General features: G+C 41.8%; 1 protein-coding gene across 3 annotated transcripts in view; it reads right to left on the reverse strand.

Annotated features, from left to right (window-relative positions):
- Positions 1-2,861: 2,861 nt before the first annotated feature.
- The window catches only part of LOC126997609 (protein SpAN-like), a 25,633-nt gene continuing 10,148 nt past the window's right edge, over positions 2,862-18,346 (reverse strand). For all 3 annotated transcript variants that reach the window (XM_050858792.1, XM_050858793.1, XM_050858794.1), the window contains 11 exons: positions 17,829-18,032; positions 17,566-17,692; positions 15,344-15,478; positions 14,934-15,017; positions 11,806-11,965; positions 8,078-8,215; positions 7,009-7,264; positions 6,428-6,534; positions 6,189-6,324; positions 5,251-5,328; positions 2,862-3,418 (listed from right to left, as the gene is read on the reverse strand). In XM_050858792.1, the coding sequence (XP_050714749.1) occupies positions 3,170-3,418; positions 5,251-5,328; positions 6,189-6,324; positions 6,428-6,534; positions 7,009-7,264; positions 8,078-8,215; positions 11,806-11,965; positions 14,934-15,017; positions 15,344-15,478; positions 17,566-17,692; positions 17,829-18,032 (1,674 nt within the window). In that variant the 3' untranslated portion in view covers positions 2,862-3,169. The remainder of the gene's footprint in view (positions 3,419-5,250; positions 5,329-6,188; positions 6,325-6,427; positions 6,535-7,008; positions 7,265-8,077; positions 8,216-11,805; positions 11,966-14,933; positions 15,018-15,343; positions 15,479-17,565; positions 17,693-17,828; positions 18,033-18,346) is intronic.

The following is an 18,346-nucleotide window of genomic DNA, read 5'->3' on the forward strand; positions in this document are numbered from 1 at the left end:
AATAACATCCTTGTCCTGATTGGATCGATTTATGATTACACCTTGAACCTCATACACCGCACCGCCTCCCATCCCCCCCGTCAAGGGGAGGCAGTAACCATATCTCGGCGTAAAACTTTTTGACCTGAGCAAGGCTCGAACCTCAGCTCACCAGTTGGCGTTAGGGAGCGTTATCCACTTAACCACGAAGGTGTGTGTGTGTGTGTGTGTGTGTGTGTGTGTTACACCGAGACAGCACGATTACAAGGGTTTGTTATAAAATAAGCGATACCATATTGCACATGGGTACGGATTTCGACAGCGGAATATATGCTATACTTGGAGAATATATATATATATATATATATATATATATATATATATATATATATATATATATATATATATATATATATATATATAGATACACACACACACACACACACACACACACACACACACACACACACACACACACACACATCACATCTGCATCTTTCCTCACCACCTCACAGATGACACTGACTATTGCTGACAGATACGAGCGGAGGGACAACAGTGGTGCAAAACCAGAGAGGCTGCAACATTTTTTGATCGATAAATGGAGGCGTCGACCACATCATAGCTGGTCGTGATATGCAGGAAACACAATGATGATGGGTTGAACTTGCTTTTTATCTTAGTTCTCGTGCGTATCAGCACCTGACAAGAAGGATCACCATGAACTTCCCATAGTCATTTGTAGCTAAAATATAATAAGATTCATTGCTTAAAGGTGACACTGGGAGTGCTTGGTTTTAGCAGAATAACCTATTTTGATCTGTATATTTGTTACATAGTGTGTCAGTGCCGCAGAGATTCGAGAGTAATTCATCACAAACCATTGTTTTTTACATTTCTCCCCAAGAACACATTATGAAGGAAGAAAATATGTGACCAGATCACAAGCAGATATAATGGACAATATTGATGTATCAGATGCAGTATTTTATAGTAAGTCACTAAAAAAAAAAAAATCAAAAGTGTGCATCTTTGTCGGGTCTTCAGGTTTGACCAAGATTTTAGGCGACACCTTCTGATGAAATACACCGGCGAGGCTACTTCGGCACCCAGTATATAGACTTGTGGGGGGAGGAGGCAATGGGTCGCTGGATCTTTGGTTTATTGTAGTATTGGGACAAGTTTGTGACGAGGAAGTCGCCGTCGCGCTGGGTCGGCCTATTCATCACCAGCTGTAGGTTGAGGTCCAGAGGCAGTTTATGCTCCGGGAAGTCTCTGAACACGCCCAAGATAACGATTCCAGTGTCTGGCTCTCGACTGTAGATTCCTGCCACTACATCGATGAGGTGGCTGACCAGCGGCGGGGTGTGGCCAGAGGTAAGGGTTTGCGGATGATACACGACGCAGAATACCATGCAGGAAACGTCCCCAGGCAGACCTCTGGGATCGATCCGCACCCACATCACCTCCATGCCGTCGGGAACGTGGATGGGCAGCTTGGTGGAGGTCACAGCATCGCGGACATAGAGTGCCACGTCGCCTTTGCCCGTTCCCCACAGGCTGTATCCTGGAATTTTTGCTTCATCCGCGTTCTTCATCCTTCCATTTGTGACGGCACAGACATCCACGTCCTTCTCCTCCATTCGCTTCTTCAAGTCGTCCGTTTTGCCGGCCAAAGACTTCACGTTAGCCTGTAGGATTGTGGGGAAGGCACCTCCTCCACTAGCGAGACCTCCCACCTCCGCCATGGCTCGCGAGACACTGAGGGCTGGAGCTCGCCTTTCTCGTTTTGAGGACAGGAGTTTTCTGACATACCGCGCGCGCTTTCGTCTGCACCGTCTGAACTTCTTGAAACGATTTATTTTTGTCTTATTAATTATGGTTTTACTCAGATTAATTTTATCATGTTTTTTTTTTTGTATTAAAAGTATAACATCTTGTAATGCTCTTGTTACTTCTCAGCCCCCACCCCCACACACACACACACACACACACACACACACACACACACACACACACACACACACACACACACACACACACACACACACACACACACACACACACACACACACACACACACACACACACACACAAACACACACACACACACACACACACACACACACACACACACACACACACACACACACACACACACACACACACACACACACACACACACACACACACACACACACACACACACACACACACACACACACACACACACACACATTCTCACACACACACACACACACACACACACACACACACACACACACACACACACACACACACACACACACACACACACACACACACACACACACACACACATATACTAACTAACTAACTAACTAATGGGGAGAATACACCAGGAGGCGCGTCGCTTCACTCACTCGCCGCCCAATCTCTCGGCGGTCCTCCCGAGCAAGCTCCGACGCAGCTGCCCTATCCGCCCAAAGTCCTTTCCGGCAGTATCGGTTGACTTATCCGTTATAGGAATGCTATAGAACAGTTTGCCTACCACTCCTTATTATTCAATTAGTTAATATATTTATTTATTTTGCTTTAATGTGGCTCAAGATTGTCAAACCGATATAACGCTGGAGAGTATATTTCATCATTTATAACACCTTTGCTCTTTTTCTTCTGAGAGGGTTGGGGGTGCATCATGAACCATGTATTTTTTTCATTCATTGCAGAATGTACTCCCTTTTGCTCTAAAGATTAATCAGACGGTTGACAAAATCAAACAGACCGACAGACAAGGAAACACATTCATACATACATACATTCATACATACATACATACAGACAGACAGGCAGGCATACAGATAGACAGACAAGTTATAAATGGAAAAAATAAACTAGAGAAATATGTTGCATCAGAAGTTTATTATTTTTGTTCCCAGGTAGCTTCTGGAAAACAGCCGCAGTGCTGAGCTCAGTAATATTTTCTCAATAAGGATATTTTATATAATACGACTTACAAACTTCTATTCAGTAATATAAACTTTGGTGGACCCTTGACCGTAGTAGTAATATGGAGTTAGAAACTGTACCACAAAGAGGTAAGAAACTCTAGCCACTAGTGACATGACATAGAAAATCTTTAATATCGAAAGATATTACCTGGGTCAGATCGTTCATGTCATATGTGAAAGAAGATTTGGCCACCATAGTTCTAAACGATGGTGTACGTGAGCTGGAAGCCGCGGCTCCTCCTGCTCCCCTTGTATCCCACGTACATTTCTCCGGTTGTTGATGTCATGGGAGACGTGACTTTAGCCCACCCACAAATGATCTCGCTGGTGTCCTTGGGGTACATGCTTTCACTTTTGCCGTTGAGCAGAATCCAGTCCTTTACACAGTTCGAAGACTTACGAACCTTTGGCTCAACCTCGTCAACACGCACTTGATGTCCATCAGGAGCCTTTGGATAAGAGAAAATTTGCCAGATTAGTAGATATAGAAAAGCAGATTAAGATTACTGGTGGGACTGATAAAGATGAACAAATGACAAATTAAAAACGATAGTAATGGAGTAAGTACTAGAAATCGGAGGGAAAGCTGCAGTGAGCAGTTACATCAAACTAAACTATCGAAGGAAACAAAAGATCTCATTAAGAAGATAAAGTGAAAGCTCGTAGAGACGGGATGGAGTTGGTAGAACTGACAAAACTTACCAACTTTAGGAAAGTTAGTGAGATCTGTAAATTGAACATGGTTAACCCGGTAGCAGCGACGGGCCAAATTTGTGGCTTTACCGTGTACCAACGACGAGCCGAATCGAATAAACCCTCCAAAATAGATGATACATAAACTGATCACAAATGCTTTGATACATATTATGAAATGGTTTGTGGGAGTGATGATTTTTTTTCATTTTTCTCGCTTAGAGGGACCATTGAGAAACATGATCCCCGCAGCTACCGGGTTAATATCGAAGAAACTGTATTGAATGGCAGAAGCTCAATATCAACCAAGAGGCATTTGGTATTGGCAGACGTCAGTTGTTTGCATTAAAAGAGACATGTGGCAATGCTATAAAAAGTTTGAAAAAAATAGTTACGGATGAGGAAGTAAAAATCTACAGTAAAGGGTACAGTGATGAAGGTGGGCTGGATGATGGCGACGAGGGAAACGATTTGTTGAACATGGAAGTTCCCAGTGTGGCCGTGGATGAAATAAAGAAAGACTTGATAGGATTAGGTAGGGATGAAGCATCAGGTAGCTTAGGTAATATAATAATAAAAAATTTAGGCAGTTTCAAATTTCAGAAACGAGCTCAAATGTGTATTCAAATATTTGCAGTGACAGTTCCTGGAGCCTGGAATAATGGCCCCATTACAATAATTATTTAAAAAAGGGCGACATAAAAGACTTAGAGAACTATCGCCCAATTAGTCTTATCCATATAACCTACAAACTTTTCACCAAGATTTTAAGAAAGCAAGCTGGATTTTGTAGTGTAAGCTCAACAACATACAACATCAACGACATCAACCAAGATTTTTTTTAAATTGTGAGTCAATAAACTACCATGTATGGCTCAGAAGTTCATCATTCAGGGGGTAGGGCATAGATAAACCGCACAGAAATGTGTTGAAAGACAGAGACCGCATGATAACCGTTATCCATGACAAGAAAAAGAGAAAATTCTGATAAAGAAAAGCGTGAGGCAAAGTTACACAATATGACCAAAATTATTCATGCCTTGCACATGAGTAGTTACGAATTTAAAGTTGGATAACATGGAAATCAAGATAAACGGTAAGTATTTAGCAACCTTAAATTCATAGATAAAATTGTTTTACTAATGGATTATGAGGAAACTTACAAAGAAAGATCAAAGAAATCCGCACAGAGAGAGTGTGAAAGTCTAAAGATGGATATTGAGAAAACAAAGGTAATGTTTGATAGTCTGTTGGAAATGCAGAAATAATGACCGGAAACGAAACACTTGAGAGAGTAGAGGAATACACACATCTAGAACAAAATCAGAAAGAGAATAGAAATGGGATGAGGTGCTTTTGGTAAGCATAGAAAAAGAGATAGAAAAAAGGTGTACAATCAGAGTATCCTGCCAGTCCTAACATTCGATTAAAAATTTAGGTTTTGGAAGAGATATAGTAGAAGATATTCAAATGATGATTGAAAATTATAAATGAATTTAGCCTCGTCATATGCATCGACTTAATAACAGATAAAGAAGCAAAGAAACGGAACATCAACTATCTTTTGTTTTATAATATATATACTCACCAAGATGCGGTATTCACAAGCTCTTTGCTTCGAAGAAATGGAGATCGTTCCAGTCTCACCTGCAGCTGGACTCAGTGTCTGCGAAAGATACGCGAAGTATAATGGCTTTGAAATATGAAATACTCATGAAATGGACTTCCAAATAGTTTGTTAGCTTGGCCTGACTTGAATGTATCATCTGTATTTACTCAAGCTAAGCAATGAGTAACAGGCATCATACGTCATCTCTTTTTTAAAGCTAGAAAAAAGAAAGAAACTAATGGAGTTATATCCTGCCAAGACTAGTAGTATATTTTTTTAGCCGCACGAGGACTGCCGATTCACCATATCCTGATATCTTAATTGACACCCAAGTAGTTCACTTCCGGAACTCCTTAAAATTACTCGGGGTAACATTAGATTCCGAGTTGACCTTTCAGAATTATATTAAGAAAATTGCTTTTAATTTCCCAGAAGACTGGTCTCTTCAGGAAATGCAGGGCTATTTTCAATATTTATATTTTTTTCTTTAATTTTGCAGTTATTAGAGTGCTGTGGTCCAGTTTGGGTGTCGGCAACTTCGTCTCATCCGAAACTTTTAGATCGTTCTTTTAACATGAAAGTTTTATATATCCAGCGTCAACATACAACTTTGTCATCATCGAATAGTTGGTGCTTTGACCCGTTTTTTTTTTTTTATAAAGGTTTTAATAATAATGAGCAATCGCTTCACAACGCATTACCAGCTCAGTTTCATCCTATTCGCCGCAGTCCCTGTGTCTGGTTAACGGTTCCCTTCCGCCACAGGCTCAGAGAGCCAATGGGACGCAGATGAGGACCACCGCCGTGCGCAGCCGTAGAACATGCTCCCAACTTTACCTGCTCTTACTATGAAAGTGCAGAATTTTAGTGTTGCAAATTAAAGGTAAGATTAAACTTCCCTTCTTTAGTTATCTTACCTTGTGACAGTCTGAGGCTCCAGCCTTAATTGCTATGTTGAAGCCTGCTTTATTGATGGAGTCGTCGCTGATGAATTCCATTTGGAAGTTGAAAGATGTCGATGTAAACGTTCTTACTGATTTAGACCCACAGAACCTGTTGATATTAATAGTAGCGTCATGTGAGTGAAGTTTTCATAATTTTATTTACCGTATATTATCAACCCCACCCCCCCCTTCCCCCAACACACGTTACTCACGTTCTAACTCTGCTGAACTCGCGAGTAAGCTTCACATAGTCCACACACTGCCTACTAACTTTTCTCTGCAGTTTGAAGCTCTCCAGTGTGATTGAAGCAGGGCTTTGCTAAAATAAATGACAACGCATTATTTGAAATATAGAATAATCTATTATAATCTTTGCAATATATAATAACCTAATATAAGTAAAGCTGGTGTAGATACGAAGTTATGAGAAAAACTATGCCCATTTTTAAACGCTGCAAGAATGACAGTAAAGACAAGACTTTTGAAAACTTCGTTTCCTCTTCTACGAATGATGTTTGGGTATCATCATGGCTAATCATCCACTGATGCCATTAGCGAGATGTGAACAGTTATTTATTTAGGTTTACTGATGTCATTCATGTGACTGTTTATTGACCACAGCATCCGTATCAATGATAAGGAACAGTAACACAGTAAATACTAATCACCTTTTTGTAGAGAAGGTGAACTGTAATAGTTTTAACGTGTCATTTGATGCTTAATTACTCTAAAGTAAGTGACTAGACTAGGTCGGCGTTTTCACTTTCATGAAGCTGGTAATCTAAAGACATACCCCTGTTGCCGACAACCCACAGAAGGAGTTGCTAGGGTAGTCGCCGCTGCCAAAATTGGGGGAACTCCAGTAATACGTCCCGTCTTTGTTTTCAAGTAAACAGCTAGGTCCTGACGCCTCAGTGGTCGTCTCTACTGTCGTTGGGGTGGATGTTGTCTCTGGATTGGATGTTGTGGCGGGTTTGGATGTTGTGGCGGGTTTGGATGTTGTGGCGGGTTTGGATGTTGTGGCGGGTTTGGCTGTTGTGACGGGATTACTGAAATATAAATCAATGAAAGCGTTAATAGAACTTGAGGTAGAAAGTAGATTGCTAATAATCAGATAACGAATATTAGAAACTTTTTAGCCACTGATAGTCTTCTACCTCTTAAATTCCGCCGCGCTGTTGCCTCTCTTTCTATCTTATATCGATATTTCCACGCTGACTGCTCTTCTGAACTTGCTAACTGCATGCCTCCCCCCCTCCCACGGCCCCGCTGCACACGGCTTTCTACTCATGCTCATCCCTATACTGTCCAAACCCCTTATGCAAGAGTTAACCAGCTTCTTCACTCTTTCATCCCTCACACAGGTAAACTCTGGAACAATCTTCCTTCATCTGTATTTCCTCCTGCCTACGACTTGAACTCTTTCAAGAGGAGGGTATCAGGACACCTCTCCTCCCGAATTTGACCTTGCTTTTGGCCACCTCTTCTAGTTCTTTTATGGGAGCAGCGATTAGCGGGCTTTTTTTTATTATTGTTTTTTTTGTGTGTGCCCTTGAGCTGCCTCCTTTGTTTTAAAAAAAAAAAAAAAAAAAAATATATATATATATATATATATATATATATATATATATATATATATATATATATATATATATATATAAATAAATATGTATATATAAATATGTATATATAAATATGTATATATAAATATATATATATAAATATATATATATATATATATATATATATATATATATATATATATATATATATATATATATATATATATATATATATATATATATATATATATATATATAATTCTACTGCATAAAATCCCCTGCCATCCTTTTATCACTTACCTGCAGCCCTCCTTAGGCACGAAGGTTAATTCCGCAGAGAATCCCTTGTGGTAAGTAGATATCGTCCTGAAGAAGAGGATCATTTCCTGATTGGCGCCGGTGATGGCCTGGCCGACACTAATGTCTTTGTCACAGTAACTACCAAGAGGAGAAAAAAACGATTAGATTTATTTTGATGGATATCATGGAAAGATTTTAAGCAAGCCAATGTACTACAAACTTCAGAGGGCTCAGTAAGTGGACGTGAATGGATGTGCCCCCCCCCCCCCCCCTCTTTCTGCTGGTTGTCTTTGCAACCTAACAAGGACTTCCTTTTAGAGTTTCGCTGGTTAGGGAAAAAATGTAAGAGTGCTGACGGCCGAGAACTAGCGAGTGAGCTCATCCCCAGCAAGCATCGTGATCCTCTCCTGACCAACCTGTAGACTCTTGGAAGGTGTTGGGAAAGGAGGGAGCTCAACACGCCAAGCAGAATGAACGTAGCTAACGGGTTCTCGATACTACGTACAGGATGTTGAAGGTTTTAACAGGGCAGACACTCTTCCTCCTCCTCCTCCTCCTCCTCCTCCTCCTCCTCCTCCCCAAAAGGGCCGAAATTAGTGCATATATTGCAACAGAAAAACCGGATGTAGTAGCCATCACAGACTTGGGCCAATTCTGCACACTTAGTATCTGAACTGTCGTTCCCAGGTTATGAAAGCTTTCACAAAAACCGAACGTACAAAAAAGGGAGTGGCGTAATATGCTACGTGAAAAGTTCGTTGTCTTCCGTAGAAATAGACAAACGGGACGCAGATAAATATGATTCCGTTTATGTGGAAATAAGCACGAATAATAATAAGAAAAAAAAGACACTTGTAATCGTATACAGGCCCCCCAAACAACAGGCAGCCGACAACACTGCCCTGTACGAAGAGCTTCACTCTCTAACAAAAGCAAAGAAGCAATAATAATAGGCGGTTTTAACTGTCCTAACGTTGACTGGGGCTTGTTGACTAAAGATCAAGAGGGTAGCAGGCTCATAGAAATGGTGGAGGATTCGTTCCTCACGCAAGTTGTAACTCAACCAACGAGAGAAAACAATCTGCTGGATCTGGTATTAGTAAGCGACCCCGACCTCATTCGCGACTGTGTAGTTGGTGAGAAACTTAGTGGTTGCGATCACCACTTAATCCGTTTTAATGTCAACATTGGCCACAAACTCGTAGGTAATACTTCAGTGATTCCAGATTACAAAAAAGCGAATTTCAGCTTGGCCCGTGAGTTGCTTCCCCCCGCAACCTGGGACCAACTTAACCTCACCGACAATACAGTCGACAATGCGTGGAACATCTTCAAAGACAAGTTGTTGCAGGTAGAAAAGGCAACAGTGCCTACGAAATCTAGGCGAGTGAATGGCACCGTGGATCCACCGTGGATGTCCAGAGAAATAAAAAGGGCAGTAAACTAGAAAAAATGGGTTATAACTTAATGAAGGAGAATGACGCGGCCGAAACCCGTGCTCAGTATCACACCAGCCTCAGAGCTTGTCGCACTCTTATCTGGAGTAGTAAACGCAGCTATGAAAAACAAATAGCACGCGAAATCAAGACCAACTCCAAAAAAAAATCTTCACTTACATCAGGACAAAAAAGAAAGTTAAGTCCAATATTGGTCCCCTAGAAGATGAGACCGGATCTCTAACTCAGGACAGTAAGCACATGGCCAGAATCCTCAACAGTAACTTCGCATCCGTATTCACAATCGAGGACATCGAAACCATTCCCGAGGGCCACCCTCCGAGGGGGATCACGCCCCTGGAAATTAACACAATGTGCGACCGAGAAGTGAAGAAGTACTTGGACAAACTCGACACGAACAAGTCAACGGGACCCGACGGTTTGTCCCCGCGGTTATTAAAAGAACTCAAACAGCAAATGCTTCAACCACTCACTAACATATTCAACCGGTCAGTACAACTAAACAAGGTCCCAGGAGACTGGAAGATGGCGAACGTCACCCCGATTTTCAAAAAAGGAGACAAAAGCGTTGCATTAAACTACAGGCCCATAAGTCTGACATCAGTGCCAGGCAAAATACTCGAAAAGATTATTAGAGACAAACTTGTTCAGTTTCTAGAAGACAATAATATAATTTTCGATAACCAGCACTGTTTCAGAAAGAAGTGCTCCTGCCTAACTAATATATTGGACTTCTTTCGGGGTATATACAAGAACTGGGACGATCACATTCCCAGTGATGTAATTTACCTGGACTTCCAGAAAGCCTTCGACAAAGTACCACACGAGCGACTTCTTAAGAAACTACAATCTGCGGGTATTGGAGCTAATCTGATCTCGTGGATAAGATATTGGCTAACCGACAGAAAACAGCGAATGCTACTCAACGGACAGGGCTCCGAGTGGCTTCCAGTTACGAGTGGAGTGCCTCGGGGGTCGGTGCTGGGACCATCCTCTTTATCATATATATCAACGACCTTGAAACAGGACTGAAATCCTCCGTATCGAAATTTGGTGACGACACCAAGGTAGGTGGAAAGGCCCTCACAAAGACCGACTGCGAAATCATCCAAAAGGACCTTAATCAAATCATCGAATGGTCTGAAAAGTCGCAAATGTCCTTCAATGTTGACAAGTGCAAAGTCATGCACATTGGATCCAGAAATAGTAACATCATGCATGGAAAACCTCTGTTGTCGGTGCAGGAGGAAACGGACCTTGCAGTCACTATCAGCAGTGACCTGAAACAAGTGAAGCATTGTAAGAAAGCATATAACAAAGCCAACACTATGCTCGGGTTCATAGCGAGGAACTTCGAATGTAAAACGCCAGATGTAATGCTAATCCTTGTACAATTCCATGGTAAGACCGCACCTCGAGTATGCGGTGCAGTTCTGGTCTCCTAACTACCGAAAGGACATCGAATTACTGGAAAGAGTTCAACGACACGCCACGAAAATGATTTCAGGGCTCAACCTTACGAGGAAAGACTCAAGCGACTTAATCTCTTTACACTGGAGAAAAGGCGCCTACTAGGGGATATGATTCAAATCTTCAAGTACCTGAATAAGTTCAACAACGTCGATCACTCAAAGTTCTTTGAATAGCAAACAAACTCAAGAACTAGTAATAATGGCTTACCCATTCAATCGAATTGATGTAGCACAGACATTGGCAGGAGTCTCTTCTCAAACAGAGTCATCAACCACTGGAACAATCTTCCCTCAGAAGTAGTGAATGCGAATACCATCAACTCCTTCAAAAATCGAATCGACCGTCATTTCATTGCGACGGGAGTACACTGAATATCGAGCTGCTTTCATCTGCTCTGCGGGCACTAAGTTGCTGTTGAGCAGATAAAATCAACAGAGCGGGGAACCTCGTAATGAGCCAATAAGCTTTCTGTTGCCTGCATTTCCATGTTTCCATGTTTCCTCCTCCTCCTCCTCCTCCTCCTCCTCCCACTCCCGCTCTTTTTCCTCCTCCTCCTCCTCCTCCTCCTCCTCCTCCTCCTTCTGGTCTTTTTCCTCCTACTCTTTCCTCCTCCTCCTCTCTCCTCCTCCTCTCTCAACCTCCTCCTTTCTCCTCCTCCTCCTCTCTCAACATCCTCCTCTCTCCTCCTCCTCCTCTCTCCTCCTCCTCCTCTCTCCGCCTCCTCCTCTCTCCTCCTCCTCTCTCCTCCTCCTCCTCCTCCTAATCCTAATCCTCTACCTCCTCTTCCATTATACTTACACGTCTCCGTAGTTCATATTATCTTTTCTTATCTCCAGGGCATCGAAGTAGCAGCAGCTATTTCCAGAACAATAAGCGTTCTTTCTGTACATCTCGAAATCAGAGAAGGTCAGCTTGGGGACGTGACAGCTCGGAGCCTTGATCCACTTGACGCATTTGGCTGTTTGGGTAAAAAGAGCGGAGTAGTTTCTCTCTCTCTCTCTCTCTCTCTCTCTCTCTCTCTCTCTCTCTCTCTCTCTCTCTCTCTCTCTCTCTCCTCTCTCTCTCTCTCTCTCTCTCTCTCTCTCTCTCTCTCTCTCTCTCTCTCTCTCTCTCTCTCTCTCTCTCTCTCTCTCTCTCTCTCTCTCTCTCTCTCTCTCTCTCTCTCTCTCTCTCTCTCTCTCTATCTCTCTCTCTCTCTCTCTCTCTCTCTCTCTCTATCTCTCTCTCTCTCTCTCTCTCTCTCTCTCTCTCTCTCTCTCTCTCTCTCTCTCTCTCTCTCTCTCTCTCTCTCTCTCTCTCTCTCTCTCTCTCTCTCTCTCTCTCTCTCTCTCTCTCTCTCTCTCTCTCTCTCTCTCTCTCTCTCTCTCTCTCTCTCTCTCTCTCCTCTCTCTCTCTCTCTCTCTCTCTCTCTCTCTCTCTCTCTCTCTCTCTCTCTCTCTCTCTCTCTCTCTCTCTCTCTCTCTCTCTCTCTCTCTCTCTCTCTCTCTCTCTCTCTCTCTCTCTCTCTCTCTCTCTCTCTCTCTCTCTCTCTCTCTCTCTCTCTCTCTCTCTCTCTCTCTCTCTCTCTCTCTCTCTCTCTCTCTCTCTCTCTCTCTCTCTCTCTCTCTCTCTCTCTCTCTCTCTCTCTGCTACCTCGGTTCTTGCGATCATAAATTAGTGCGCGTCGACATTAGAGCTCAGTCATCAGTGACTGAAAATAAAGTAAAGGTGCCCAATTTCAAAAGAGCTAACTTCGTAGAAATCCGACAAAAACTAACAGAAATACAACTATCAGATGACGGCAACGTAGAGGAAGCCTGGCTAAGCTTTAAAAATCACTTACTCACTCAGCAGAACACATTCGTCCCCTTGTGCGAGAAGCGAATTAACACTAATAAAAGCCCACCGTGGTTTAATAGCGAAATTAAACAATCAGTCAATGAGAGAAAATTGTTTTACACGTTAAAGAGAGAACAAAACACGCCCGAAAACATTAGACTTTATAATGATGCCAGGCGACGAGTAAAAAGACTAGTAGGTCAGGCAAATTGTAGATATGAAGAAAATATTGCAGCCAACTTTAAAAATAATCCGAAATCTTTCTTCAGTTACATAAACAACAGAAAGGCGATCAAAAGTGGTATTGGACCTTTAACAAACAGCGACGGTGCACTAGTGACTGACAGCCAACACATTGCAAACCTCTTAAACAATTACTTTTCCTCGGTGTTTAATACTAACAGTCTTCCTCTCGCTACCAACAACACCAATACTATTGTAAATCTCGAGCATGCATTGCCTAATTTTGAAATAACAACCGATGAAGTCCTTAAAGCTCTCCATTCACTTAAAACAAATAAAAGTCCCGGACCCGACAAAGTATATCCTATTCTGCTTAAAGAAACTAAGAGCGAAATACTCTCCTCCCTCACTACCGTATTCAATATGTCCTTGCGACAAGGCATCGTCCCTTCGGATTGGAAAAAGGCTAACGTGACACCGATTTTTAAGAAAGGAGACAAAAAAATACCAGGTAACTACCGACCCATTAGTCTAACTTCAATTGTAGGTAAGCTACTCGAGAGCATAATTAGAGACAAAATTGTGAGTTACCTCGAAAGCCACTCATTAATTGGGAATTCACAACATGGCTTCCGTAACAAAAGATCCTGCCTGTCAAACCTACTGACCTTTTATAACGATCTCTTCTCAATTTATCACGTAACCAAATCAGTGGACGTAGTCTATCTTGATTTCCAGAAAGCGTTTGATAAAGTCCCACATCATAAATTACTTTATAAATTAAAACAAATAGGCATTGACGGTCAAGTAAACCAATGGATCGCGAATTGGTTGAGCAACAGACAACAAAGAGTTGTGATTGACGGATTTAACTCAGAGTGGGCACCGGTCACTAGTGGCGTCCCTCAGGGCTCGGTTCTTGGCCCAGTGCTCTTCATTATTTACATCAACGACGTGGATGTTGGACTCAATAATCGCATTAGTAAATTTGCAGACGACACAAAGATTGGTAACTCGGTTCTCACTGACGAAGACAGGCAAAGCCTCCAAGAGGATTTGCGCAAAATTTCAGCTTGGTCGGATAAATGGGAGATGCCCTTTAACGTAGACAAGTGCCAGGTCCTTCAAATTGGAACAAAAAATAAGAAGTTCGATTACGAAATACGCGGCGTTAAACTCACAAGTGTTCAATGCGTTAAGGACCTGGGGATTAAAATCGCGTCAAACCTCAAATTCTCACATCAATGCATCGATGCAGCAAATAAAGCGAACGGAATGTTGGGCTTCATTAAAAGAAACTTTTTATTCAAAAATAAAGATGTAATACTTCCGCTCTACAATAGTTTAGTCAGACCCCACTTGGAATATGCGGTACAGTTTTGATCTCCCCACCATGCAAAGGACATTGCTAAACTAGAAGGTGTTCAGCGTCGAGCAACAAAAATGATCCCTTCCTTGCGCAACAAATCCTACGAAGAAAGGCTTTCCACCCTTAACATGTTCTCTCTTGAGAAACGTCGCCTCCGAGGAAAACTGATCGAATGTTTTAAAATACTTAATGGTTTCACGAATGTAGACAGAACAAAATTGTTTATGATCGATGACACTTTGCGAACGAGGAACAATGGCACAAAACTCAAATGTAGACAAGTAAATTCAGACCACCAAATTTTTCTTCACCAACGTTGTAGTGCGAGAATGGAATAAGCTCCCACCATCAGTGGTCCAGTGTAACACGATTGACTCCTTTAAAAACAAGCTCGACCGTCACTTCCTTGAACTTAATATTAACTAGAGTAGAAAAGCAACGTTTTGGAGCCATCTGATTAATGTAAAATCACTTAGGTTTAAGGACAGACCACCTAGTCTGGACCATGGGGTCTGTGTGGTCTGATTTTCTATGTAAATATCTCTCTCTCTCTTACCTGCCGGATAGTTGTTGGGGTAGTTGGGTGAGGTAATAGTACCCTCCTGTTCGATTACTTCTGTGCAGGAGTTTTGAAAATCGTCTGAAAAAAAATAATTACAAAATATGTTTTTACTGATTTTTTTTATATATATATATTTTTTTTTACCGTTGTGCTTCTTTTACACAGAAGGGATTTTGGGGTCTTGTTTGTCCTTCCATCCAAGCTGATGTCGAGCATCCTAGTTGTCCTTGCTGCAAGTTTTTCATTTTATTTTATTGGACTCTATATTTAGTGTTTATGTCACAGCTAACACATACTCTAACCCACTGTTTGATAACAATAACAGGTGTGGAACATTGACTGAATTCTCTTTTTAAGACTGGACTCAGAGAGCTGCAGTCATGTGCATAGTGTCATCCACTCACCGTAGTAGCCTCCCGTCACTGTCTCACAGTTGGTCCCTGATGTGCCCGCGGGACACACGCAGGCGCAGTTTGCTCCATAATAACCTCCGTTCTGGCAAGGGTCACTACCCACGCCGCATTTGGCAAGCCACTTACCTATGGAAACATATGTAGCAGTATATTAAATGTGTACATTATATTAAATAGTTTCGTTTCTGTAAAGGTATTGCAATTAAGTGAATAATATTCTAATTCAATATACGTTTGTGTGTGAGTTTTGTTCAATGTTGGTAGCGTCATTATGACCCTTTTTGGCGTACCGTCTTTGCATTATTTGTTACCTCACTGTTTATTTTTTTAAGAAGTGAGTATACAAAAATTTCGAGAATATACAGTAAAGGACTATTTTTTTACAATTAGCTTATGTCATATTTTGATAAAGTTTGTAAAGTTAGGCTGAATTATGTTCAAGGTTTGATTGAGTGCGGGAAATTATAAAGTTAGGTAAACTTGACAAGATTTGTTCAACCGTATAAATTAAGTTGCTTATAGCCTAATTAAGACGCCCTATTTATGTGTCATTTTGCAGCAGTTTCAATATAATTCGGCAGACTTATGATAATTGGCCACTTCAGCTTTGCGGCTGCTGCAAGCACAAATGGGACTAAAGTTCGTTTTGTTTGTCCCCGGATTACGTCACAAAGCGAAGTGTCCTGATGGCGGCCTTGTGGCAGGACCAAACACAGTTCGCCAGTCGGCTCAGCTGATCCGGAACAACGTAAGACAAGGATGGGTTTAGGGAATGTTGAAACTGCGTTTTTACGAGACGATCTACGTCATCGGGAGCAATACTGAAAGTAATATTATTGCTAAAGAAGTGGCTACAACATATCCTGATTCACGCCTCTACGTCCTTATTTTCTCACTGTAACTATTAAGGTCAACTGATGATTTGATGCCCCATTTTCAATCTGAAGGTTTTATTGTTATAAGTTTTAAATGTTTAAGATAAAGTGATATTTACGTTTGTATTGCCGCCGTCTGTTTTGTTTGACGTTTTTTCCGTTTGTCAAGTGGCCTCCCGGGCTTCTTGATATGGACTTCGCTTGACAAGCCGACTTGCGATCAAAAGATTATCGCAAGTCAAGTCAAGCGAAATATCACATCTTGACAACCAAAATGCAAATCTAGTCGCCAGCCGCAGCCAGGCGATGAAGTGGACGTAAGTCAAGTTCTTTCCACCTATTGTCACGCTACTTCCTTTATTATTATTATTATTATTATTATTATTATTATTATTATTATTATTATTATTATTATAACATAAGCAAAAAATGATACGTCTAAAGAGCTTTAAAGACTTTCGACAACCTTCTACAACCACCAGCACAGTTTGTGGCAGCTGGTATTCGTACTTTTACACGTGAGAGATTCTATCGGTTGTGCTGCTTCTCTCATTGCTTGGCTTATTACAACGCCACAAGCTACTGCACTGCTACATCACCACTCCCACTTAAGTTATAGAATTCTATTGTCACCTCATACTGGTTGGTGGCGGCCCTGAATTTAAATTCTGCTATTGCTGTTTTCCGTTTCCAGATAGGGGCGACTATTCCCCTCCAGGAGGAGCGTTACCAGATTGCCACACGGCAGTAATGGCAATAAAGACTGCATATAACCCACGGATTATGAACGCGACTCCAACTATGAATAGCTTTGCACTGATGTTTACAAACATCAGCTTCCTTCCCACCTCCCAGCCTTTCCATAGCTACTGTGATCTCGTCATGTAACGAAATCACAGAAAGTGTCGGATTTCTTCAATTGGAAGTTGGGTGCTGTCTGATCGGAGGGTCCGTCATGTGTGTCACCTCAGAAGAGCTCTCATGTTTGTCCTCATATCCAACAAGTCTGTCAGCGCGACTCTTTTCGATATTCTCCGTTGTGTCAAGCACATTGAAATCAATCATTGCGAAATCATTTGAGACTTTAATTGTATATTCACGGACATACCAAATCTTGCAGTTTTTCAAGAGAAAGCACAGTGTAGTTACATCTTGAGATTCTTCTTTTTGTGACATGAAGTTTGATTGTTTCAACTAGAAGTCTATGATCACTTGTAGAGATCTCTGCACTCTGGTAAGCTCTGCAGTTTTGAAGGATCCTTCAAGAAGTGATAATAACTCTTGTACATAATTAAGATTTCGAAATCCTTTCAACAACCTTCAGTAGCAGAGACTTACCAATGCAGCCGTACATGATGTTAGCCACCTGCTTGTCACGGTGAGAGAGTCCCGAGCGCTGGCCGATGATGGGCTGCGCGAGTGGGTCTTTGGTGGAGATGGTCGTCTTGCCGTTGATGGTGAAGCCCTGAAAGAAATGTGACTTCAGTAAAGGAAAACAACGAAACAGAGAGAGAGAGAGAGAGAGAGAGAGAGAGAGAGAGAGAGAGAGAGAGAGAGAGAGAGAGAGATTATCAGAACATAGTGAAGTTGCTGTTTCTTACCGTGGGACCGTAGTGCATGACTGAGGAGTAGTCATATTCAATATTCTGGTCGTTAATAAAGGTTGTGCTGTATTTGTCGAAGTTAAACTGTCTATCAGAATCGATGTTTTCAAGGTTGATGACCACATAGTCGTCACGATTTGGACGACTTTGCTCGTGCGCGAACCCCATGGCGTGTCCGACCTCATGGGCGACGACACCAAGCTGTACCGCGTCGAGAAGAAAGGTATTAGTACTCATCGACCCATCGAAACCTCACCATCAACAGCTCTTGTATATTTATAATTCCCGAGACCCACAGACCCACACAACTCGAGGTTTTATTTTGTGAGACTCTTTACCTTTGATCTTTATATTACTTGTGATTAGAGAAACGGAACCTATTGTCTTTCCATGCCTTAAAACCTCAGATTTTGCGCCTGAGAACTGGACACATCCATCAAGACACATACCCCTTATGATTCTATAACAAATATCTGCCCCCTTCTACTCTGAGCATTATTGGTCTGTCTTAAGCT

Source organism: Eriocheir sinensis, chromosome 12 (assembly GCF_024679095.1).
Source record: "Eriocheir sinensis breed Jianghai 21 chromosome 12, ASM2467909v1, whole genome shotgun sequence".
Lineage (NCBI taxonomy): Eukaryota > Metazoa > Arthropoda > Malacostraca > Decapoda > Varunidae > Eriocheir > Eriocheir sinensis.